We start from the raw sequence: 26088 nt of genomic DNA on the forward strand, positions 1-26088 counted from the left end.
CTTACACCCTACATTTAACTTAAATCAAGTCCCCAAATACATTCTTTCATAGGATCCTTTTCCATCTTAGCACTGACTGCAATTTTAACTCTATACTATTTGCCTGATGGTTTAATAATGGTCTCCCTAACTAGACGTTTCTTTCCTTCACCGAGGTATTCCTAACATCTGGCATATAAAAGGTACTCAGCAAATATTTGCCAAATGAGTGATGAGACTAAATAAAGAAACAGAAACCAACGCATGAAGGCCTTTTATTCCTTGCTATTCTGAGGGTAAGAAAAGGCCACAGCAGAGTTTTAAATAGGAAAATGACATAAACACATATCTATCTCAGCAAAGCAGTCATTAACAACAGGCATGTCAAATATTAATGTATGACAAGAATGTCCTATTCCTTCCTGTAAACATAACAGACATTCTGAAAGATACTATTTCTCCACTGAATTCAAACCAGGCCTCAAAATCCCTCTCAGGGCAGACCTCCAGGAAGGTCATTGCCAATCAATTAGAGTGGCCCAAGGGATGAAATCTGATGATAGCTCAAAAACCCGAAAGTCTAGTATAAATACACGGGAAGACTAATGAACTATTTTAAACTGAAGAGTCCAAATGTTCCCTGTAGAACATTAGGTTAAAAAAGAACATCTTGATGTCACGGTTATGCAACTTTTAGTATAGTTCTTTACAAAAATCCTAAAACAGGAGCTATGCAAGACTGCCTTGCTTTTAAAAACATCTCTTTTGCTTACCTTAAATTAAGTTCATATTCATTGTCATGCTTAGCTGCTCAGTTATGTCTGACTCTTTGTGACCCCATGGACTGTAGCCCACCTGAATCCTCTGTCCGTGGGATTCTCCAGGCAAGAATACTGGAGTGGGTTGCCATTCCCTTCTCCAGGGAATCCCTGGTGCCTCAGTAATCCCTTTAAATTAAGCTCATATTCATAGCCAATGATTAAAGAAGATTTTTGCACCCCTGATGCAAAGAGCTGACTCACTGGAAAAGACCCTGATACTGGGAAAGACTGAAGGCAAAAGGAGAAGCGGGGGCAGCAGAGGATAAGATGGTTAGAGACATCACCAACTCAACGGACATGAATTTGAACAAACTCCAGGAGATAGTAAAGAACAGAGGAGCCTAGCATGTTGCAGTTCACGTGGTCACAGAGTTGGACACAACTTAGCAACTGAACAACCACCACTTTTCATACTGGACTCAAGAGCATGGATTTTAGATCAGGCCTCCATACATTCCAGAACAATTATGTCAACTATTATCATCTAGCACTGATGCCAAGTTTACAGCTGGAGCTAAAAGTAGCTGTACTAAGCATTCAAAAGGTACTCTGAAACCATGGAAGGAGGTTATGGACTTACTGTCCATTTGTCAAAGGCCTTAACTGGGTTCATGAAGCTAGATTTCAATAATGGGAACAGAAAACCCACTTCATAAAATACACCCATGTACTCCCCCATTTAACTCCCCACAACAGTCCCAGCATGCTTACCTTTTTGCGCACGCCTTCTTGGGTGCTGGACAGCTTGAGCAAAACAGGAGGAAGGAATTTAGATATGATATTCTGTAACTGCTCATCTGTTTCAGCATGTCCAAGTCGTAAAAAGACTCGTTCAAGCTGATCTATAACATAAAAAGAAAAAAGGAAAACTTAGCAAATCATACAGGACTGAGACTAATCTCTTTTCTTGCTTAATCCTTTTTTCTATATGCAGATCCTTTAGTCAGAACTTTAACCATAGCTAGCCCTGGATATGGATGATTTTGGCCCCATTGTGAAACAACACTAAAAAAGTTTACTAGCTAATTATATTGTCTTAGAACTGTCCTGGTCATTTAAACTCTAGAAGGGAAGAAAACAAGGCTAAATTTCTCTCCTACTTAACAAAACTATTCAGTGTTTCTAGAGGATATGGATACCAGAAAAGACACAAAAGTTTTTAAGAAATCTTCTAGATAAGAGAGCCAGGGAGGAGAACTTTAATCAGATACCAGGGGTAATAGATCTTTGGTGAAACCATCTTACTAATGAAATTTCTGCAAAGACAGAATCACTGCCCACTACTACTAGAATTAGCCAACCAGACTATGAAAGATAAATTTCCACCAAGAAAGCCACTGAGAAACATCTTAACATCATAGGGATGCTTTCAGCAAAACCCAGTCTGTGATAAACTACAGGATAAATAACTAACACACTCAAAGTTTACATCTGTTCAGTCAATACACTGCAGGGGAGGGGAGAGGGGAAAGGGGAATTTACCAATGGCAAATGACTGGATATTTGACTTTTGTTAATTAGTGTTCATTTTTTAGATGTTATCATTGTATTGTGGTTATGTTTATTTTTTTAGAGGTTCTTATAAAAATGATCAGTAGTGATTAGGGAGCCTTCTAAGGGGCTGAAAATGTCCTGCATCTCACATTCTGAGTGGTGATTACAAATATATATATTATAAAAAGTCACAAGCTCTACATTTTCATACTTTCTACTGAATCTACTATACCTCAACTTTAAGAGTTATTTAAAAATTTTAAAAATGTAAAAGAGTTCTTTCCTTCCAGAGATAAAGACTGAAATATCTACAAATGAAATAACAAAGCAACTTAGATTTACACCAAATAATCAAGGATGTGCTGGAAATCTGCTCAAAGGGTGAATTTCAGATGCTCACCTCACCAAAAAAAGAAGGCGACTGTGAGACAGATATTTTAATTGGCTTGACTGAACTATTCATTTCATTATGTATATGTATATCAAATTATCATGCTGAACACCTTAAATACATATAATCATTTCAAAAAGTAAAAATAAACACAAATCGTCATGGCTTCATTCAAGTCCTCATTTTAAAATGAATAAATAATTGGGGATGCTGGGGTGAGCTACAGGGAGAAGCCATATAAATGACACCAAGATTGGTCATTAGTTGATAACTGTATAAGCTTTGGGATAGCTACTGAGAGTTTGTGCTTTAGTGTATACTTGAAATTTCCATAATAATTTTCAGAGAAAGACATATATATATATGCATGCACATACACATAAAGATATAGATACATAAATATAGATATGTAGATATGTATCTCCATGGGGAGCCTAGAGGCAATGACAACCTGGCACAATCGAGTAGCAACAAGCACACCCAGTACCCAGATCTTAGTCTTTAAAAACATTCTCCAGGCAAAGGAGCCTGACTCTAGGGCCAGGGTGAGGAAAAAACCAGGTGGACATGAAGCATCCTGCAGAAAAGAAAGGGGGCCAGATAGGAAAGGGGGCCTGGAAGGAGTCAAAAGGATGCAAGAACCACCCTGAAAGAGCTCCATCACAGTCAAGGCTGGAACAAATTGAGGAACTAATAACACAGTATTGGATTCTAACCCAAAGTATAAAAGAAATCTACATGACCCAGTGATATAAATAAATGATTGAATGGTTAAATGCATGGAGGAAAAGAGACAAGTCTTTCTTACAGAATTTCAATGAATATATGTGTAGATACTTTCCCCTACAGGAGATAGACCTTAATTCCTGCCTCTATCCATCACCCCTGTAGGGTAGACCAGATTTAGCGACTTGCTTCCAAAGAACAGAAGAGAGAATGAGGAAGACATTAACTTCACAGTGGTACAACTGGATAAACACTGTTTTAACCAGGTGATGCCATGGCGGGTATCAGGCTCCCAAATGTGACAAGAAGGGCATTTCACCTCTGGGGTATTCCTTCCGAAAACTCACGACCTCCATCTAGACATGGGGTAACACAAACAAACCAACACCAAGTCAAAATACATCCTACAGGATACATGGCCAGTACTGCCCAAGATTTTCAAGATCGTGGAACAGAAAGACTAAGAAACTGTCACAGACCAGAGGAGTCTGGGGAGATGTGACAGCTAAATGCAGTGTGGCAAACTGGACTGGATCCCAGAACAGAAAGAGGACATTAGTGGAAAAACTGGTGAAATCCAAATAAAGTCTCAAGTTCAGCTTTTAAAATAGTAAAGGAAGGAATGGAGGGGAGGCGCGCATGCTGACTCTGAGATTAGCAGACCAAAGGCTTCGATTTGCTAGCAGTTGAAACACTGCTGTAAAAGTAGCTTTTAAGAACAATGGATTCAATCCACAGTATCTGTGGAAGTTAGAGATAAGGCGTCTCCGCCCTGCCTCAGCGCCTCAGAGATCTCAGGCAGTGGAAACTACAGATTTTAGCTACAGAAACTTAAAATTGTTTGGTGGAAGAAGACAGGGCTAGATTCCTCATAAGAAACTGATCTGCAGAACCTGTGCCAAAGGCTTAAAAAAAAAAAAAAAAAATCAAGTGACATCTGGTCCCTTCCATTTTTCATACAATCATCTGAGTGCTGCTCCTGTATGCCCAGCAGAGCACTGAACACTTTGTCCCTCACTAGAAAGGAAAAGATAACATCCCAACATAGTAAAATTGCGGATGATGGGAATGTGGGAATGGAAAGAGAGGGCATCAGACATCACATGGGGGTCCTTGTCAGAGAAGTCGAGCACCCTTAGGGAACAGGCAATGCCTCCACACCCTTTGGGAAGGTCAGTGTCACACTGCTGCATCATTCTGAGTAACAGTGGCACTTTCAACAAACCATCATCAATTGTGTTCAACTTTATGAAAAGAAATGTAAATAAAAATGCAGATATAATCGGCCACTGACCTTTCCAGCCTACAAAGTCAACAAAAAAGGGGGAAACATTTGGCAACAGGATGGTGGCTGAATCCTGTTGTCAGAGGCACAAGAGGAGGAGAACCTGAACCTCAACCCTGGACACTGAGCCCCGTGAAAGTGACAGTCCGCGGGCCTCTCACCCCAGACGCGCCTATTCAGAAACAAGAAGTGTAACCACACATTCTGAAAATTCAAGAGGAATCTAACGTTCAAGTTCACCCTTGAATTGAGATCCTCCAGGTCATCACCAAAGCATCTGGGGTATGACAGACATTATTCTAGAGGCAAGAGCAAGTTTCATCAACGGTGATGTTATTCCTCTTATTCAAACCCATACGGACTTAATTTCACTTACGAGTACATTAAAGACATCACCATACCCTCAGATCATCACTGTTCAATGTGGGGAATATCTTCTGAACTATTGTTTTTTCCTGTTCATACACTAACATTATTTTAACGTAAAAACTGGAATATAACATATACCATTTTACAATCTGCCTTTTTTTTCCTTTTAATTAACACAAACACATGGAGTAATGCACGTCTCAGGACTTTTCAGATTTTTTTAATTAAAATAAAGTGTATATGCTTTCTATTTCAAATAACCCTAAGCACATTGTGTGTTCTAGGGCAGTTCATATAATTAGATACATTCAGATTTCTGCAGCAAGACATATGGATATGTCTTACTATGTGGGATAGTCAATTATAAAGAACCTCACATCCATTCAGGTCAGGTTTTAATATCAAGAGTTACACTAAAAAAAAAAAAAAACTTGAGATATGTATAAAATTTTAAGTATCTTTCCATCAGTCCAGTTCAGTCACTCGACACTAAGTAAAGATCTAATTGATAATAGCAACTTTAGAGGAAGAATGATTTTATTCAGCTATGTGTGCTATTACCAGATTACAGAACCACAAGCAATGCTCCAAAGACCGTCTTTATCCCTGTGTATCTGTGCACTTGGATGGGTTTCTGTAAGCTAAAACCCTAGAAAGGGGACTACTAAGGCAAAGTGTAGGAGTGTCAAGTTGAAGAGAGTTTTGAAAAATGCCCTTCAAAAGGTTATGATCCTTTATACCACTAGCCGGAGAAGGCAATGGCACCCCACTCCAGTACTTTTGCCTGGAAAATCCCATGGACGGAGGAGCCTGGTAGGCTGCAGTCCATGGGGTCGCTAGGAGTTGGCCATGACTGAGCAACTTCACTTTCACTTTTCACTTTCATGTGCTGGAGAAGGAATTGGCAACCCACTCCAGTGTTCTTGCCTGGAGAATCCCAGGGACGGGGGAGCCTGGTGGGCTGCCGTTTACGGGGTCGCACAGAGTCGGACACGACTGAAGTGACTTAGCATAGCATAGCATACCACTAGCAGTACACGTAAATACCAATTTCCCTCTATTCCTGTCTATACTGAGTAATCTAATCAATCTTACCAAGATTGTAAGTAATCCATCTTAGTTGAATATGATAGATGAGAAAGAACCACACTATTGTTTCATATATATTTTATTACTGAGGTAAAGTATCTTTTAAAATATTTATTGGTCATTTGAAATATCTTCTTCAGTGAATTATCTTATTCTTTTGACCTGCTAAGTTCTAAAAGCTTCTATATAATATTGAAAACATTTCTGCCTGTTCCCCCATAAATTAAAATGCTTTTTTCCCAGTATGCCTAGTGACTTTTTTCTTATTGTATCTAAGTTTTTCAAATATCAATGTACCATTCCTTCATTTTATGGCTTCTGAGTTTCTAGCCATGCTTAGAAATACCTTTTTAACCCTAAGATTATAAAAATACTATATTCTACAGGAAAGAGTTAACACAGCGGGCCTGACACTGCTCTCCTTACAGGGTTTTGTCAGTCAAGGCCAGTCCTTGGCTGCCACGGGAAAGCTTGGATTCAGGAGGGTTCCCACTACAGCCAGGGCTGATGAAGAGCGACTGGCTGTGTCTGAACCGTTTGTGCAAACAGTATGCGGTATGCTCCCCACATGCTTTCCTCCTGAGAATCTGGAATTTTGCAACGTGTTAGGCAGAAGGTGCCAATGTGAAGAGCACCAAATAAAAGCCTTCAGTAATGAGTCTCTAATGAACCTCCCCTGCGGACAACACTTCACACGTGCTGTCTTAACTTGTGTGAGTTCCTAACTCACTGCTGAAGAATTACTCATGTCCCACGTGCCTCAACTGGGAGAGGACTCTCAAAAGCATGCACCTGGCTTCCTCCAGACTGCTGCTTTTTATCCTTTCATGGTAATAAATATTAGCCATGAGTACAAGTAAGTGCGTAGTCCTGTGAATCCCAGTAAGTCATGGAGCCTGGGGTGGTCCTGGCAACCCCAACACACACACACTTATCTGTGTTTTCTTCTAGCTCTTACAATTTTCCTTTCTATTTCCAAGTCTTTAATCCAACTTGAATTTTTTTTGGCTCATGAAGGATGTAAAGAAGCCTTGTCTTTTGTGGGTTTTTAAAATCTCCTTCATTGTGAAATAAAACATTTAGAAATGTGTGCAAGATTTAAGTGTAATTTAATGAATTATTATAAACACCTGTGTAACTACTGCCCAAGTCAAGAAGAAAAATTTGTTTTGAAACTCGCACAAAGAAAGGTTTCTACTCGACTTAGAGAGGACTGAAACACTGTTGAACACTCAAAAGCACCATGAATTTTAAGGTCACCTAACATCACAAAGGTAATTACAGCCATGTATGAACTAGAACGGGGTCTTCTGACGTTCAGTCTAAAAACCTTTGCCTACCTATGAGGAGAAGGGGGAAACAGAGGATGAGCTGGTTGGATGGCATCACCAACTCGATGGACACGAGTTTGATCAAACTCCAGGAGATAGTGAAGGACAAGGGAAGCCTGGCATGCTGCAGTCCATGGGGGTCACAGAGTCAGACACGACTGAGCAACTGAACACCACCACCCATGCAACTGTCTACCGTGATGAGCTGCGTTTTATAGGGCAGGATCCCTGTACACTGCACCTTCTACAAGGAGCCCTGTTTGAGAGAATCACCAGAAGGGCATAAGAATTTGCCAGATTCAGGTGGTATCTGTGACAATGGGAAAATGTACAAATTCAAAGGTCAGAAAACAACACCAGAGAAAGCTCATTACTATGAATAAGAAGCTAAGTCCAAACGTGTCAACCTATAATGGACCTCCTCCTGCCTGCTCCTCCAGATTCTCTCCTCCTCCCAGGCCCAGCACCCTGCTTCTTTCACCCTGTGAAGCAGACTCCCTGTCGAGGTCACTCGTTCACTCACACTCATTCCAGCATGAATCGAAACCGTACTGTGTGCCAGAGCTTGGTGGGCATGGGTACAGAGTAGAGAAGAAAGAGGTGAGGCTGGTACTATGCTTAGCACACATGTATGGTATCTGCAGGAGAAAACAACAACAAAAGGCCTGAGACGGACTGCTCAAGACAAGAGCATTTAAGGATGGAAGGAGAGTCTGAGAAAGGGAAGGACAGGCAGCACACAAAAACAGGAAGAAAACTGAGTATGAGGTCATGAGAACTAAGGAAAGAAAAAATGGACTAGTCAGGAAGAACTGGAAAAAATTTGCTTGCCTGTATTAAAAACAAAAAAATTTAAAATTCCATGCAGGTAAATAAATGACACAAGTGTAAGAAGCAAGATTGTAAAGCTTTTAAGAGAAAACTGAAAAGGCAATGCTAAAGTTCAAATACAAAACACAAAAGGCTAATAGGTTAAGATTTTAAAATATCATAAAACACACCATAAAGTAAAAGAATAAGCTATAAATAGCTACAATGTTTTTAAATGAAAAGAACTTGAGCAAAGAACATACTTTAAAAACTCCTACAAATCAAGGAAAAGCAAATTAATTCAAACTTTTTAAATGGACAAAGGACATAAGCAGGCAATTCAGAGATGAGAGTCATATACTTAACAACACAGAAAAAGATCCTCAATCACACTGATCAGGAATACGCAAACCTAACACAATAATGAGATACAATTTCGCACCTTTTACATTAGAAAAATGGGCTTCCCTTGTAGCTCAGCTGGTAAAGAATCTGCCTTCAATGCGGGAAACCTGGGTTTGATCCCTGGGTAGAGAAGATCCCCTGGAGAAGGGAAAGGCTACCCACCCCAGGATTCTGGCCTGGAGAATTCCATGGACTGTACAGTCCATGGGGTTGCAAAGAGTTGGACACGACTGATCGACTTTCACTTCACGTTAGAAAAAATCTTCAAATGTTGGCAAGAACTGGAAACCAACCAAGAGGAACTGAGGCTTACTGTTCACGCGTGTACACTGATACAATCTCCAAGCAACAAGTCTCTAGTTAAGCAGTCTCCACTGTAGCTCAACAGGCACATCCGTTCAACCTGGCAACTCTACTCCAGGGGAATATACTCTAGAGAAGTGCTAGTCAAACTAGTCCACCAGCCCTCTAAGAGAGAAGTAACCCTTCTTCCTTCAGTGGGAAAGTCTCACCAGCATAAGAAATGTTAAATAAAATAACAGTGAGAGTTGATTTACATTCTGCCACAAGTGCCCTATTTGCAAGACATAATTCCTCAGTCCTCAGAAAACAACTTCTGTTTTCTGGAGAAAAACTCCCGGGGAGAGACAAGCACAAGGACAGCTGTAAGAAACTGCTTCGGGCCTTCACTGGTGTCACAGTGGATAAGAATCCACCTGCCAACGCAGGCCACGTAACGTGGGTTGGATCCCTGGTGCAGGAAGGCTTCACATGCTGCAGGGCAATTAAGCCCATGCACCTCAACGACTGAAGCCTGCGTGCCTGGAGCCCATGTTCTACAACGAGAAGCCGGCGCACCGCAACAAAAGACAATCCCCCGCCTGCCACAACTAGAGAAAGCCTGTGCAAAGCAACAAAGACCCAGCACAGCCAAAAATAAGTGAATAAATAAAAACTTAAAAAAAAGAAAGAAACTGTTCATTGCCACGGGGTTAGTAAATGAAAGAAAGAGCAGAAACGATCTAAATGTCAGTTACCGGGAAAATGGATAAAGCAAATGTGGCAGGCTCATATAACAATGAAAATACGCAAGAGTCACATGTCACATGGACCAGCGTAACAATATCTTAAAAACTAAGATCAAACAAAGGAAGCAAGTTGCAGGATGCTGCTGCTGCTGCTGCTTCAGTTGTGTCCAACTCTGTGAGACCCCGTAGACGGCAGCCCACCAGGCTCCTGCGTCCCTGGGATTCTCCAGGCAAGAACACTGGAGTGGGTTGCCATTTCCTTCTCCAATGCAAGAAAGTGAAAAGTGAAAGTAAAGTCGCTCAGTCGTGTCTGACTCTTCTCGACCCCATGGACTGCAGCCTACCAGGCTCCTCCATCCATGGGATTTTCCAGGCAAGAGTACTGGAGTAGGGTGCCATCGCCTTCTCCGAAGTTGCAGGATATGTACATTATAATTCCACTCATGTCAAGTTTTTCAGTGTGTGTGTGTGTGTGTGTGTGTGTGTATTGCTTATGATATACACTGCACAGGAAAGACAAGCCCTAGGTGAAAGAGAAGGGAAGGGGAGAGGAGAGAAAAAAAGGAAAATTTGTATAGGGTAACATAGGGAGTCTGAATCTTATCAGTAATGTTTAGTCTTATTAAAAAATAAAAGACCTGAAGTGAACAGCAAAAAATGTACAGATCTGACAAAGATGAGTGGGGACATAACTGTTGCTAAGATTATTCAGTATATTTTTCTTCATACTTGAAATATTTCATTATGTTAAAAAAGAATATACATACATACCATAATAACTGTTTTATGATACTATATAAAAAGAAAATATATCAGTAATTTTTCTTTGTATTTTCATGTACTTTTCAAATATTCTTCAGTAAAAATATATTTCTTTCAGGAAAAATAACATACAGAGAAAATTTTTTTTAAAGAATCCATGTTTCAAGGATAAAGAAATTTAAAACTTGAAAGGAGCCTTAAAAGAATATGGGAGAACAAAAACAAGAACATTTACTGTTAGAAACGAAACTGACACGGCCATTGGGAAACTAAACGCTCTTACCACACAATCTGCCAAGTGCCGTCCTTGGCGTTTACCTAAAGGAGCTGAAAACACATGTCCACAGAGAAACCTGCACACGGACATTTACAGCAGCTTTATTCGTTCAGCCTTACTGCCAACGCTTGGAAGCAACCAAGAGGTCCTTCAGCAAGTGAATGAATAAACTGGTACACACAGACAATGAAATATTACTCAACACTCAACAAAAATGAGCTGTCAAACAATGAAGAGACATGGAAGAACCTTAAAGGCATATTACTATGTGAAAGAAGACGATCTGAAAACACTACATGCTATGATTCTAACTATATGATGTTCTGCAAAAGGAGACAGTAAAAAGACCAGCAGTTGCCAGGGAGGAAGAGGGGAGGAGGGATGAATATGACAAGCACAGAGGATTGTAGAGCAGTGAAAATACTCTGCGATATTACAACGATGGATATGTATCATTATACATCTGTCCAAACCCACTGAGGACACAGCACCGAGAGCCAACCATGGTGTGGACTTCAGAAGAGGGGTAGTTACAATGTGTCAGTGTGGCTCCATCCCTGGTGAGAGATGTGCCATCTGGCGGGCAGGGCGAGGCATATGGGAAACCTCTGTGCCTCCCTGTCAGTCTTGCTGCAAACCTAAAAAAGCTTCTAAAAAACACTTAGTATAGAGGGGAACATAACAGAAACAGAGATTCTTAAATCCCCAAATAAACAATTTTCAGTTTAGCTTATATCAGCTATTATATTCATGTAGGGAAAAAAAAATCTACTAAGAATAAATATATTCATTCACTTTTCATTGAATAATACTTTGATTCTTATTATTCACCTATCTTCAATTTCTCCAGCTAAAGGGACAGAAAGGATCTTCCTTCCTCCTAACCCTCAAGAAAGAAATAACCCAGGAAAAGTTTAAGGGCTTCATTTCAGTGTTATCTACCATTAGTCACGGATAATTCTGAAAACATATCATTATCCTTGAGAAATAAAACTGTCCAGATAAATCACTCATTCTTCGTAGCTCTCCAAAAAATATAACTTTGGCCTCTGAGTCAGGGAAGAAATGCTATTTTCTCACAGAACTAGACAAGGTGGCTTTCACTCATATTATCACTTAAGGAAAAAATATTTTAAAAAATGAAAAAGAAGAAAAGAAAAAGCTGCTGCTTCTAAGTCACTTCAGTCGTGTCTGACTCTGTGTGACCCAATAGACAGCAGCCCACCAGGCTCCCCCGTCCTTGGGATTTTCCAGGCAAGAACACTGGTGGGTTGCCATTTCCTTGAAAAGAAAAAGCATAACTCTCTTTCCTTAGATGAATCACCTCTTCATGACAACTTACACATCAAAACATTCCTTAGAAAGTATGCAAGAAAAGCATTACTGTCAAAAGGACCGGGGCAAGGGCTATATTTAAGGTAGTAATTACCCCAGGTGGTGGCATTTCAGAGGATTCTTTTCTGGCTTGCTGGTTTAATTCTATGTCATTACTAATTTATCAGTATTTCATGAGCATGAATTACTTGTGTGAATTAAAAAGAGAAAAATGGTTATTCCAGGGGGACAGGTTTCAGATTTCTTTACATTTGTTTAAATTCTCTACAAACATTATTTTTTTTTCTGAATGTGAAAGCAAATTTTAAATTATAAATAAGGTTGAGAAGCCTGAAGTGGAAGATGAGATTGAAAGGGAAAGCTGAAAATACTTGGACCACTGCTCACAGCATCATTAATCAATTAACAATCCAACACTACAGGATATTTTGAGAAAGATCTGTCAAGTTACCACTGAAATACACTAGACTATTAAAGAATAATTTCACAAGGAAACAGACTCCCTAAAAGTATTCAATTTCTTCTGCTTCACATGTATGTGAATATATTACAGTCAAAAAGCAGTTTTACATGGCCATTTGAGCCTCAAAAGGCCTGTGAGGTGAGCAGCTATTGTCTGCATTTGTAGATGAAAAAAACGGGCTCAGGATCCTGACTGACTTGCCAAAGGTCAAAGCTAATGACACAGAGTCACAAGTTGAACCAAGAGAGGTCTTTAGCCTCAAAGTGCACAACAGAACACAGTTACCACCCTCTGAAGTATTAATACTGTTTACTGAAGTAGGTCATATTCGCTTCAACTTACAGACGAGGAAACAGAGCCTAGAAGTCATTGAGAATGCTGAGTAGGAAGTGGCAGGGCTAGGATTCAACCTCCTGGTCCAAGTACCAACCCAAAGCTCCTTCTGAAATGCTACATTACAGCAAGGCTGAGGCGGAGAAAGCGGGCGGGGATGACGCTAAGCCTTGCTAGACAACTATGAACAACATGACTTTGTACCCTGACCACAGCCAATGTGACAGGAATGGCCCCTGACTCATCCATCTCTTCCTCAGGTGCACAGAGAAGCTGGAAGAACTAGAGGACCTCTAATTCCTAGTTCCAAACCCCTCCTGAGAGCCCCTCTTATATCCGTAAGACTCCCTGATTCCTTATAGTAAGTATCCCATTTTTGCTTACACCACGTTACCACCAGATAAGTAAGTCAAAGTTGCTCAGTTGTGTCTGACTCTTTGCAACCCCATGGACTCTACAGTCCATGGAATTCTCCAGGCCAGGATACTGGAGTGGGTAGCTGTTCCCTTCTCCAGGGGATCTTTCCAAACCAGGAATCAAATCCAGGCCTCCCGCATTGCAGGCAGATTCTTTACAATCTGAGTCACCAGGGAAGCCCTCAGGGAAATTCACCTTACCACTGGGTCCAAATGCAAATACACAGTCTTTGCCAAGAGGAAAAAAAAAACAGATCTACTTCCATTAAAGTACATTAAAAGGGACTTCCCTAGTGGTACAGTGGTTAAGACCTTGCGTTCCACCACACGGGATGCAGGTTCAATCCCTGGTAAAGGAACCAAGATCCCACAGGCCTTGCAGCCAGAAAACCAAAACATAAAATAGAAGCAATATGGTAACAGATTAAAAGACTTTAAAAATGGTCCGCATCAAAAAAAAAAAAGTCTCAGGGGAAAAAAGGACATTAAAAAAGTAAGTAGCAGCTAGAACATGTAGCATATGCCTGGGGTGAATATCAAAGGAGACAGGAAGTCCTTCCTAAGAGTGGACCAGTCCAGCCACAAAGGACCTTCCCGACCATGCATCACATTACTCCCCACCAGCCGTCCACACTGCAAGAGCTGCTTAAGTGCGCCCTGTGTTCTTTCTGCCCAGCTCTTTTTTTCGACCTAGTCCTCATCCAGGAATACTCTCCCAACCTCTCCTGACCATCTCTCTGTCTCCACATACCCAACTCTTCTCCATTTGAGGTCCAGCTCAAATACTACATGCTTCACACTTACACATCCCTTTCTGGCTCAACAAACTCTCAAAGCCCTTTTCTATATCTCCCCTGGCACTTGTTATCTTTCGCTGTGCATTTTGCCACTGGCCAATCTTCCTTCCCAAGACCGTACAGCTCTGTGAGATGTGCTTCCACATAATGGTACCCATTTGTTCATCCATCTCCAGAATTCTGCAGGTTGAGACACTGTGACTTAGTCTCTTGGTATCCCAGCATTTAACGCAGTGCCTCACAGAAAGAAGCTGCTCAAATACCTGTTGGGTGTATGCAAAATTAATTCCTCATGCACTGGAAAAGCTATTTCGGTTGATAACTCTGCAGCAAAGGAAAGGAGGGGATTGGTAGCAATTCATTACACATGATATCAGAATCTCTTCAGAAAGGGACTGTATGTTTTTAATATCATAAGTGCTTAAGGCTTTTTTAAAAAAAGAAGAGGTAGAGGGAAATCCAGAAGGTTTGAAGGTGACAGACCTGTTCTGCTCCAAATAAGGTGGGGTACAGAAGTTATCGCAAAGAGAAGGATAGGAGAAAAAAAAAAAGATGGAAGGGGAGGACAGACCAGGAAAGGGCAGAAGTCAAGGCCTTTCCCCATGACTCCCTACATCCAAGAGTTAAGAGCTGCTTTAGAGCTAAGTGAATTCCTGAAATGCTTAGGGAGAGAGGGGTGTGTCTACGTGTCTGTGTGCATCTGTGTGTGTGTGTCACCAGTGAAACACGTAGGTTTCATGTCCAAATTAACAAGGGTGTGTATGTGTCTGTCTGTGTGTGTGTGTATCACCGGCGAAACGCATGGGTTTCATGTCCAAACTGACAAGGGTTTTCAGAAATGGGGCCCAGAAGCCAAGAAAAGCATTAACTTAAACTAAAAAATTCACAAAAATTGGATGTGATAGAGTGCAGGCATAGTGCAGTGAGTCCCTCTGGACTTTGACAATCTCTTCAATTAGGAGATAAAGGCTAAAACTACGAAGAAGGACGCCCTAACTGGAATCTAGATTTTATATGTAATACTCAATCTCTTCTGGCAGATCAATCTGCCAGAATTAAAAAATCTAACCACATACCAACTGGTAGTGACAGTCCACATCATCTATTGAAATTCCCAGGTGGCTCAGATAGTAAATCGTCTGCCTGCAATGTGGGAGACCTGTGTTTGATCCCTGGGTCAGGAAGATCCTCTGGAGAAAGAAATGGCAACCCACTCCAGCACTTTTGCCTGAAAAAGTCCATGGACGGAGGAGCCTGCAGTGAGCTGCAGTCTATGGGATCGCAAAGAGTCAGACACGACTGAACAACTTCACATCTACTGATTTCTATTTACCATTTTGGGTCACCAAATGTCACTCTAATACTTGGCAAAATCTAAATGAGATCAGTAGGATACTTCTTTGGGAATTAATGCTTACAACTGTGATGTCATTCTGTGTTTTTAAAGATAAGCTTGCCCCTGTTTCCCACTTTTTTTTTTAAGGAACTCATTAAACACAAATGTATTAAAAAGAAAATGTGGAGGAGTCCAGCAGTAAATACAAATATAGTAACACGAGTGGGGTCGGGGGCGATGGAGGGAGGGGGAGGTGCGGAATCCATTCCCAGTGGGAGATAATCCACCATGGTGCCTGCGGCAGTTGCCTCCCTCCAGCCAGGGCAGCCTGAGAACCCAGCAGGCAGTAGATAAGAAACTTCTCAGGCAATGATGTCCTGAGCAGGAGGTTCCAGCTGACAAAGTCCCTGCTGAGACTCCTTCACCCCAGAACCAAGGCAATCAGACAAGCCATCTTCCTGTTCCCCAACCCACCAGTCTTAAATACCCCCAGGGGCCAAGCAGACACTCCCCTGTGGAAACCCCTGCATCAGGATGCACTAGTGACTAGACTCTTTCCAGGGAAGCGGAAAGTGGCCGGCCTTCTTCAGCTACTTCAGAAGTCCTAGCCATCTGCATATTTCAGGCTACTTTAAGCCCACTACCAACCCATGATAGCCCAGAGCAATGCTCTCCCCTCCCTGCTCACACACACACAGCCCCTCACTCCCCCGCTGACCAACCCCTGCAACAGCACACACAAAGAGGGTGGGGTGGAAGAAATGACAGTTGGCTTGGCAGGGCTGGGTCAAGTGAAGAAACAGCAGTGCTCACCTGTGCCCTAGATTTAATGAACGTGCGCCAAACTCCAGACGCACTGAGGGCCACAAACACTCCCAACCCCCAGAGAGGCCCTCTTCCCCAGAGACAGTCGCTGGCAGAGGCCAGTCAGAAGTCAGTGTTAGTAAACTGATGAGCAGAAAGATTAGTTCAGCTTATGAAAGTCGGCTTAAAGGAGATGATACATACTATGCAAGAGGTCAGACTGCATACAAGTCAAATGTGTGCTGGTTGAGATCCACCCAAAGCAGTTAATTACTTACGACAACCCTCACTTGGATCTGTAAACTCTGGAAAGCTTTTTATTTAAGTCATTATTTAAATCCCAGCATTTGTGGTTTGACCTGCTTGCCTTCAGTCTATTGTAAATTAACACATCTATCCATGTAGGCCCAAAATTTCGAAGAAAGAATCTAGGCTCAAATAATGTCCTCATTTCTCTCCTAAACCCTTTACCCAACCTTTCAATTTTCCACTTTTCTGTTATGGAACAAAAATATGTGAAATAGCAAAAATAAACTCAAGTTTATTCTAAAGTTGAACTTTGGTTTACAAAATATTCCATTCATTTCATCACTCAAAATTCCACCTAAATGAATTAAGGCATCATACACCATTAGCAGCAAAGTACACACCAAGAAACAGTAGCATGACCTGGGCGAAGAGGAATCCAGTAGTTAAATTGAAAGATAGCAACAAAATGTACCTTTGGACCGAAGCTACAAAATCTCAGGTACTCGTGGATGTTGAACTCATAATATCAGAGAATTACAATCTGAATTTAGAGCTTCAATCACAGGACTATCCAGTGTCACCCAAGAGTGAACCTGACACCATATTCTTGCTCAGCCTCAGAATGAAGCAGAATTAACGGCTTTTCCATCACAGTGCATGTCAAATTGGCAGAATTAGGAATACCCAATTACCATGATGATGCCTTTCTCAATACCTCTTTTCACAAATAAAACAAACCCATGATGACCCTCCTGGAGCACATAAAGTCATGCTTTTTTGGTTGTGGTATACAATACTACTGGTGAACTAACACCCACACCCTTTTCCTTGCACACACTGCTAAGCAACACCTTTAAGTTTTATCTTTTTCTTGATAATTTTTTAAATGTTAATGTTTATGTGATAACGACAGACTAGAAGCTTCACATAAATAAAAACTAATATGAAGTTCACTGGTTCTCTCAGGACAGTCAGAGGAGAAAAACCCATGAAGATCTTGTGGGGGAAAGCTACTTGATAAATTTATGCATTTTTAAATGCTACTACAAAAAATGCACACATCCTAAGGAACTAAATCTACTAACCTCTACAATCAATGTGATACATGGTTTATCCAGTCTTGACAAAAATCCTCTGGATCACCAATGGTATGTTCATCCACTCGTACATATGCAATTGTATAAAGAATCTATTATTTAGAACACCAGGAAAAAAAAAAACAATTAAAAGATTTATATTTATAGCTACCATTTAAAAGAACAAAATAAGCAATTTTCATTTTTATGCTAAGATCTCCTACTTTGATGCATGCCCTGCTTTTGCAAATTCAGAATAAGGGGGGAAATTACAGTCATTACCAAACTGGAGAAATAGTAAGGAACATGTCCATAAATAAAATTTGGTGTGTAGAAATAAGGTCCTACTGTATGGGACAGGGAACTATATTCAATATCCTGTAATAAACCATAATGTAAAATAACATGAAAAGGAATAAATATGTATAACAAGCACTTAGCTGTACACCAGACACAACACTGTAAATCAAGTATGCTAAGTTAAAGAAAAATTGAGTGTGTAGAGGTAATACGCTAATACTTTATATATCTTATATATATATACATACATATATATGTATATACACACACACATACTGGTAGTTATTAAGGCTAGAAAACTCCAATAAACATACATATTGTGCGTGTACATATATATCATAAACATACAAAACTTTATATTACAATTAGAACAAAGTGTCTGATTTATACCATATTTTTATAAGAGCATTAGTGGGTGGGCACACATGTTATTAACACATTACAACAATTGAGAATGTAAATGGTTGATAGGCATTACCGTGGGAACCTTTGCCCTCTTTTGACACTTTTGATCCCATTCCCTGGTTCTTTCTGACTTCCTCTCAACCTTATCTATGCATAGCCCCAGACAGCTGTCTTCTGGACAATCTGTCCACATCACCCCACATTCTCCCAAGCCTCAGAATCAAAGTTCCCGCACATCTGCAACCCATGTGCCCAGCACTATACCAAAGTCCTTAGCGTATATCATTTCTTTCCACTCTTAGAACAACCCTGTAAAATAGCTCTGTTATCCCACTTTACAAATGAGAAATCCAGGCCCCAAAGTTAGGTCCTTTGACATTAAAACTTAAAAACGGCAGGGATTTCCCAGTGGTCCAGTGGTTAAGAATCTATCTTTCAATGAAGGGTATGCAGGTTGGTTCCCTGGTCTGGGAACTGAGATCCCACCTGCTACAGGCCAACTAAGCCTGTGCAATGCTACCAGAGAGAAGCTTGCAAGTCGTGACTAAGACCTGAAGCAACCAAATAAATATCTAAAAAAAATAAAATGTGGCAAGATCAGGATTCAAAACTAGTTCTGACTTCAAGGCCAGAGGTTTTAGTCACTGTTCGAAACAGTCTCCCTAGACAACTCAACATGGGTGCCTCAATAATTTAACCCATTCATTCAACAAATGATTTACTATTTCTTGAACACAAACCTGTTCTCTCTTATCTCTATTCTTAACTCCCAAAATCTGTCTAGAGGCCACATTCTCTCTCCTTGTAATCTCTCAGGTAGATTCTTAGAATCATCTCTAACTCCTCCAATGAATAACTCCCTACTATTCAGCCAATAGTTTCTGCCTATTTTCAGGATTTTAGATTATATTACCTGTCGAATCCACTTCTACTATCCCAGTTCAGACCTTAAGCTTCTGCTAACTTGGCTACTGTAATATTTACCTTTCTTTTAGCCTTGCTGCTCTTGGTCTCTGGACCCTTGCAATCAATGTTAACATCACGGCCACCTGTTAAACTTATAAAAGGATCTACTCATGTTACATTCCCTGCTTAAAAGCCTTTGATGCTCCTCTACTGTCTACAGAACAAAGTTCAGACTAGTTGTGTTGGCATTCCTATGCAAGCCAGTCCCAAGCTATCTTCCCAGCTTTACTTCCTACCACCATTCCTCACCAAGAATAATAATTTATATAGAATTTAACTGTCTGTACAGTGCATTAACATGTATATTAAGCCTAACAACACTGCATTTCTTATGGGAAAGAAACAGAGACTTAGTAAGGTAATACAATTTGCTCAAGATCTCAAACTGTAAAAGGCAGAAAGGGCCAAGCACCTTAACTCCAATCTTTAACTCCTTTCCCAGAATTTCATGCAGCCATCATATATCAGACTCACTTGAACTTTCTCTAAAAATACATATTTTTCAATCTCTATGTCTTAGCTCAAGTAATGTTCCGTTAACCTGGACTACAATGTCTCACTCCTTGACATTTCTAAAGAACGTTAGACATTTTTCATATCATACTTCCAATCAGTTATTTATATTTATATATAAACCTCCCTCTACGCTGGGGCTTCCCTGGTGGCTCAGGCGGTATAGACTCTGCCTGCACTGCAGGAGTCCCGAGTTTGATCCCTGGGTCAGGAAGATCCCCTGAAGGGAATGGCTACCCACTCCAGTATATTTGCCTGGAGAATTCCATGGACAGAGGAACCTGACAGGCTACAATCCATGGTGTCACAAAGAGTCAGACATGAGTGAGCAACTAACGAAAAAAATGACACTGAATGATAAGCTCTATGAGGCCAGGACCATAAGCTAGTCACTCCATTTTTAAAGTCTGCTTATTGAACCCGAAAATGTGTGGGGAAAACAAGGCCTGTAAGACAGCAAGCATCACAGCAGAGACTGGCCAGGACTGAAACCAGAGACCAGCAACTTGGATCAGACCATCTGAGCACACTGGCAGTGCCTACAATTTTAACATCTATCTTCTGAACAAAGTCGAATGCCCCAGTGCCGACTATTCTCGCCTACATTGGCCCTTATGAAATATTACAAGTTAGTGCAAGCAGAATTTAAAACAAGATGAGGTAGAAGTGAAAAACAACAAGTTATAAAAAGCAGAAATACCATCGCTATTTTCCATTGTAACCTTCCTTTTTGGCTAAGTAACCAAAACAGAGATGATACTGGCTTGATTTAGCCTGTTTACACAGTTCAGCTCAGCTGCATGCATGGCTGCCATTAAAACAGCCATCTCTCGGGGGCTATTTCAGTGTGCTCAGACTCATGTTCACCTACACAGCTACACTTAGAGCCTCCCCGTCTCATTCCCTAAAAGAGCCACTAAGATGCCTGGCTCTGGCAGAGACTCTCTCAGAAGACATATGACATGATGACTATCTAGCCAACATCTGAAAATTAAAGTGGCTGTGTCAAGTGGTCAAGTTGAGTAGCATCAATGTCTTTGAGAGTCCAGGCTGTTACTCCTTCCGGAGTCGCCTTTACCCCAATGAAGATCAGGTTCTAAGGATGCCTTAGAATTATACAGCCCAAAATATGAAACCAATGAACAGCTGACCAGGTGAAAAGTCTCAAATGCTTCCTCCCCTCAGTCAGAAATCTCCCTACCCACTGCTAAAATATAACTACAATGTCAACATTTCCATGCATTGGCAGAGGATAATATTAGAGGAAAAACTAGTCCACATGCCTTGCACTGAATTTCATCCCATTCCAAACAGTTACATTACCCTAAATATAAAGAAAGAAAACTACAGACTGTGATCTTAAGTAATTTACAAACTAGATTTCAGAACTGCCTTTAACAGTCAGAAATAATCGTTCTCTATTTCAGCATCTTCCCCAAAAACCTATTATGTCCTATTCAATGAACATCAGAATCTTGTAACATTTTATACACTATAAGAGGTTTCTTCTGGAGGCTAGCAAGACATTGGGAAAAAAGCCATGCTGATCTTCTTATAAACTGCAGTTTCCCTTTCAGAGACAGCAGTACAACGGTAGCACAGGATTAACATAAACTCTGGAATCAAAGAATCTGAGTTCAAGCCCCAGCTCTGTAATATGAGGACAGCTCCACCAGACAATAACTACCAAAGTCACGGGGTTGTAAGGATTCAATCAATTAATATGTACAAAGTGATCAGAACACAACAGTAAGCTCTCAATAAACATTAGCTTTACCATTGTTCTATTACAATCACCTGATTCAAAGTGACAATGGCAGGATGTTTGTGCAAGGATAAAACATTTTAACAAATTCCAATCCAAGATTATCCTGCTTACCTTTTGGCAACCTTCATACATGATACCACTCCATGACACTACTCGGAAAAAAAAGAAAGAGAGGGAGAGGGAGAAAAGAAAAGAGAAAGAGAAGAGTAAAAGACAAGCCTACCCATCAGTTCTCCTCCTCAGGAGCTCCTAAAGTGTGGTAGCAGATACGACTGAGAGCTACAGATGCCATTTAAATTTTTAACATGCATATCACTCCAAGTGCAATGGTAAAACGCAAAGATTTAAAATCTACAGAAAGGCAGTGTTACCAGCTACACATCTCAAAATAACACACCTGAGGACCAAAACTGTTAATATTACTCTGCTGCTGCTAAGTTGCTGCTAAGTCGCTTCAGTCGTGTCCGACTCTGTGCGACCCCATAAACGGCAGCCCACCAGGCTCCCCTGTCCCTGGGATTCTCCAGGCAAGAACACTGGAGTGGGTTGCCATTTCCTTCTCCAGTGCATGAAAGTGAAACGTGTAAGTGAAGTCGCTCAGTCGTGTCCGACTCCTAGTGACCCCATGGACTGCAGCCTACCAGGCTCCTCCGTTCATGGGATTTTCCAGGCAAGAGTACTGGAGTGGGTTGCCACTGCCTTCTAGTATAATCTGTAACAACTCATACAGTTTGATCCTGACATATCTCTTTACATGTAGTCTTCCTCTTTCTTCTCAATAGTATTTTAATTCCATCAGCAGACTTCTTTTGTTGCCCACAGCAGTGTTAAAAAGCAGTCAGATAACTGGATTAAAGTAACATGTAGCTGAGAATTTAGGAATGCATCTGACTTCATCTCTTCATCAGCATGAACACTCTACGACAGGGGTCCCCAGCCTCCAGTTTCCTATTAGGAAGTCAGCCACATAGCAGGAGGTGAGCTTCAGGCAAGCAGGCTTCATCTGTATTGACAGCCACTCCCCATCACTCACATTACCACCTGAGCTCCGTCTTCTGTCAGATCAGCATACGATTCTCAAAGAAGTGCAAATCCTACTGTGAGCTGTGCATGCAAGGGATCTAGTTTGCTCCTTCCTTATGAGAATCATCCCAAAACCACTCCCCACCTCCAGTCCATGGAAAAACTGTCTTCCACAAAACCGGTCCCTGGTGCCCAAAAGGTGGAGGCTTGCTGCTCTATGGTACACCGAGGTACAGCCTAAAGGCTGGCTACCAATGCCATTGAGCCATCTGCGATCCAACTCTAACTCTACCACCTACTAGCTGTGGGACCTTGGGAGTCTAAAATGCCTGTTTTCCATGCCATAAGACAGCAGTAATAACTTTACCTACCTCTTAGGGTTATATTGACGAATAAAACAATATATACAAAGCACTTAAAACAATGCTAGTGCTGAAATACTGAAGTGTACTGTTGTCTCCAATTCACTTTGAAACCCATCAAAATAAGATGGATTGAGTACCTAATGCCACTGAACTGTACACTTAAAAATGGTTAAGATGGTAAATTTTGTTACGTATGTGTATCTTACCACAATCCTTTTTTAAACAAAAATAACAAAATAATTAAAATAACATTTTAAAGTGTGGCTTGAAAATGGACAGATATGTGATAAAGCCAGTAGTGAAACATCATATGTAGAATCTAGGTAGTGGGATATGAAGGTTTATTTTCAACTTTTCTGTATGTTTGTGAAGATTTTTATTATAAAATATTGGGGGGAGGGAACAATGCTGGCATATAGTAGTTAGCTTTTATTATCATCTACTGGGGCTTCCCTGGTGGCTCAGATGGTAAAGAATCCGTGTGCCAATGCAGGAGATGTGCCGTTCAATCCCCGGGTCCGAAAGACCCCCTGAAGAAGAAAACAGCAACCCACTCCAGTATTTCTGCCTGGGAAATTCCATGGACAGAAGACCCTGGTGGACTACAGTTGATAGAGTCATACAGAGTCAGACACGACTGAGCAACGAAGCATACAGCACACACATCATCTACTAGTCATAAATAACCAGCAAACATTCAGATACTTAGCTCCTTTTTTTTTTACAGCCATCTCTCCTTTTATTACAGCCTTTCTGAAACTGAAAGTGATTTACGTTCCTTATATATATGTGCAGTATATTATGACTGTAATTTCAAGTTAAATTATTCTGAGGTATAAACTACCAAGTATTTAATCTCTCCTTAAACACAGAAACCAAGTCAACAGACATCTGTAGTCAATGACTGGGGATGTGACCAAACAGAACAATGAAAAGGCAAGGACTGGAATAACTTCCTCCTAACTTTTCCAGTAGCTGCTAAAGCCAATAAATTTCTTAACCAGAAGAACTGCCAACATGTTACCAGGTACCTGGTGTACAGGAGTACACTGCACGCATACAAATACATCAGCCTCTGAAGAACGAGACCCAATTCTTCCTCAAGTTTTAGTCCCCATTCCAACTAGTAATGAATAGTTTAATGTGTTTAGTGGTATAACATGAATTCAGGTATCTTGCAGTGGAACCATTTAGAAAGTCAGACCACCTCACACTCCTTGGGATGGCTGCTATCAAAATACAGAAAATAACAAGTGCTGGCAAGGTTCTAGAAAAAAACTGGACCCCTTTGTTTACTGCTGATGGGAACATAAAATGATATAGCCACTGTGGAAAACAGGATGGCAGTTCCTAAAAAAATTAAAAATAGAATTATCATATCATACAACAATCCCACTTTGGGGTATACATACAAAAGAACTGGAAGCACAATCTCAGAGATACATGCACATTCATATTCATAGCAGCAATAGTCACAACAGATAAAACATACCAGCATGTCTATCGACAGACAGATGAGTGGATAAGAAAATATGATATATACATACAATGGAATATTAGCCTTAAAAAGGAAGAAAATCCTGTCACATGGCACAGCATGGATGAACCCTAAGGATATTATGCCAGATGAAATAAGCCAGTCACAAAAAGACAAATCTTGTATGAGTCCACTTTCGAGATATCTACAGACATCAAAATCATAGAGACAGAAAGTAGAATGGAGGCTGTCAGGGGCTGGGAGGAGGAGGGGGAGGGATTTAGTGAGCAGTGAACTTCAGTTGTGCAAGATGAAAAGTATTCTCAAGGTAAATGGTGGTGATGGTTGCATAACAATATGAATGTCCTTAGGACCACTGGCCTGTACAGTTAAAAATTGTTATGATGGTAAATTTCATGGTACGTTTATCACAATAACAAAAAATGGAAGAACAAAGATCAGGGAGCTAACCTCCCCAGAAGGCCTGGTGGTGCTCCAGCTTGGCAATAACAGGCAAGCAACAACTCTGTAACTATCAGCTCCTGTCTATCTCTAACCACCGCAAGAGACCCAATCTACCCAGGCTCTGCATCCTACCCAGGGTCACATCAATTCTTTATTTCAGCTTCAAAATGACCAAACACCACTGCTGCTACACCAGTTTTGTGTCAAAGCAGCAAGGAAATTTAACTCTCTAAACACGCCTCCTCTTTAAAACACGGATAATTTCTACCTACCTGCTTTAGTAGGCTGTTACGAGGGGAAAAGTGAGATCATGCATATTAAAGTAGCTTTAAACAGCCAAAGACCAAAGAAACAGAAATTATTATTATGTGTACAACTACTTTCATATGGAAATTGAGAGAGGGGGCTGTAACAACAGAAACTTCCCAAGGCTTGCGACACCTGTCCCAGGTTTCATTCCATTTAAAACTCACAGCATCCCTAAATAATACCTTTCTTGTTTTTGATCATAAACTGAAGGGCAGCACGAAGAAACCCAACACTTCAACTTAAAGCTTTACATCCAAACACCACCAAACGCAATCAGAAATTATCTTACAGGTCCTAGGAAAATTCGATTTTTTTGACCCCCAGCGTGGGCCTGCGGCGCCCGGGAACTACACTTCCCACAAAGCACCGAGGCGAACCCGGGCGGCGGGCGGAGCGGCCTGCGATTCAGGGTGACCACCGCTCTCCCCGAATGTGGATCGCCGTCCCCCGGAAAACTGCAACGTTTAAGGTCAAGTGTGCACTGGCTCTCCTTTCCCAGAGCGCTGTCACCCCGAGGCTTCCCCTGCAGCCAGCACCGCGACCCTCTCTGCCCTCCTGTCCTTCCTGCTCCACCTGAGGGTCACCGCCTATTCTTGACCTTTCCGCTGATTTCCATAGTGTCACAACACGGCACCTTCTCCCCCTCCCCGAAAGTGCTATTTCCAGAACTCGCCCCACAGTCAAGACCGGAGGAATCTACGGAGGGGTCAGACGGGACGGTGGGCACAGCCCGCCACCCTGGGGCTCCGGCCGCTCCGCCAGCCCAGCCTCCGCGGGCAGGGGGGCTAGGCTTCCCCCCCATACACACCAAGCCGAGGCGGATCGCACACAGAGGGCTTCTCCCGGGGCTCCGGTTTCAATTTCGCAACGTGACGGTGCAAAGCTGAGGCCTACAAACGCCAGCGGTGGCGGCGGCCCGCC

General features: G+C 41.3%; 1 protein-coding gene across 1 annotated transcript in view; it reads right to left on the reverse strand.

The window, feature by feature from the left end:
* Window positions 1–26059, reverse strand: part of KIAA0368 (KIAA0368 ortholog) — a 109456-nt gene extending 83397 nt beyond the window's left edge. Inside the window, exons 1-3 of the mRNA XM_010843572.1 lie at window positions 25976–26059; window positions 17586–17689; window positions 1512–1642 (exon numbers count right to left, since the gene is read on the reverse strand). Of these exons, the coding sequence (XP_010841874.1) occupies window positions 1512–1642; window positions 17586–17607 (153 nt within the window). The 5' untranslated portion in view covers window positions 17608–17689; window positions 25976–26059. The remainder of the gene's footprint in view (window positions 1–1511; window positions 1643–17585; window positions 17690–25975) is intronic.
* Window positions 26060–26088: the final 29 nt, after the last annotated feature.

The sequence above is a fragment of the Bison bison genome, unplaced genomic scaffold, assembly GCF_000754665.1.
Source record: "Bison bison bison isolate TAMUID 2011002044 unplaced genomic scaffold, Bison_UMD1.0 scf7180017864183, whole genome shotgun sequence".
NCBI classification, from domain to species: domain Eukaryota; kingdom Metazoa; phylum Chordata; class Mammalia; order Artiodactyla; family Bovidae; genus Bison; species Bison bison.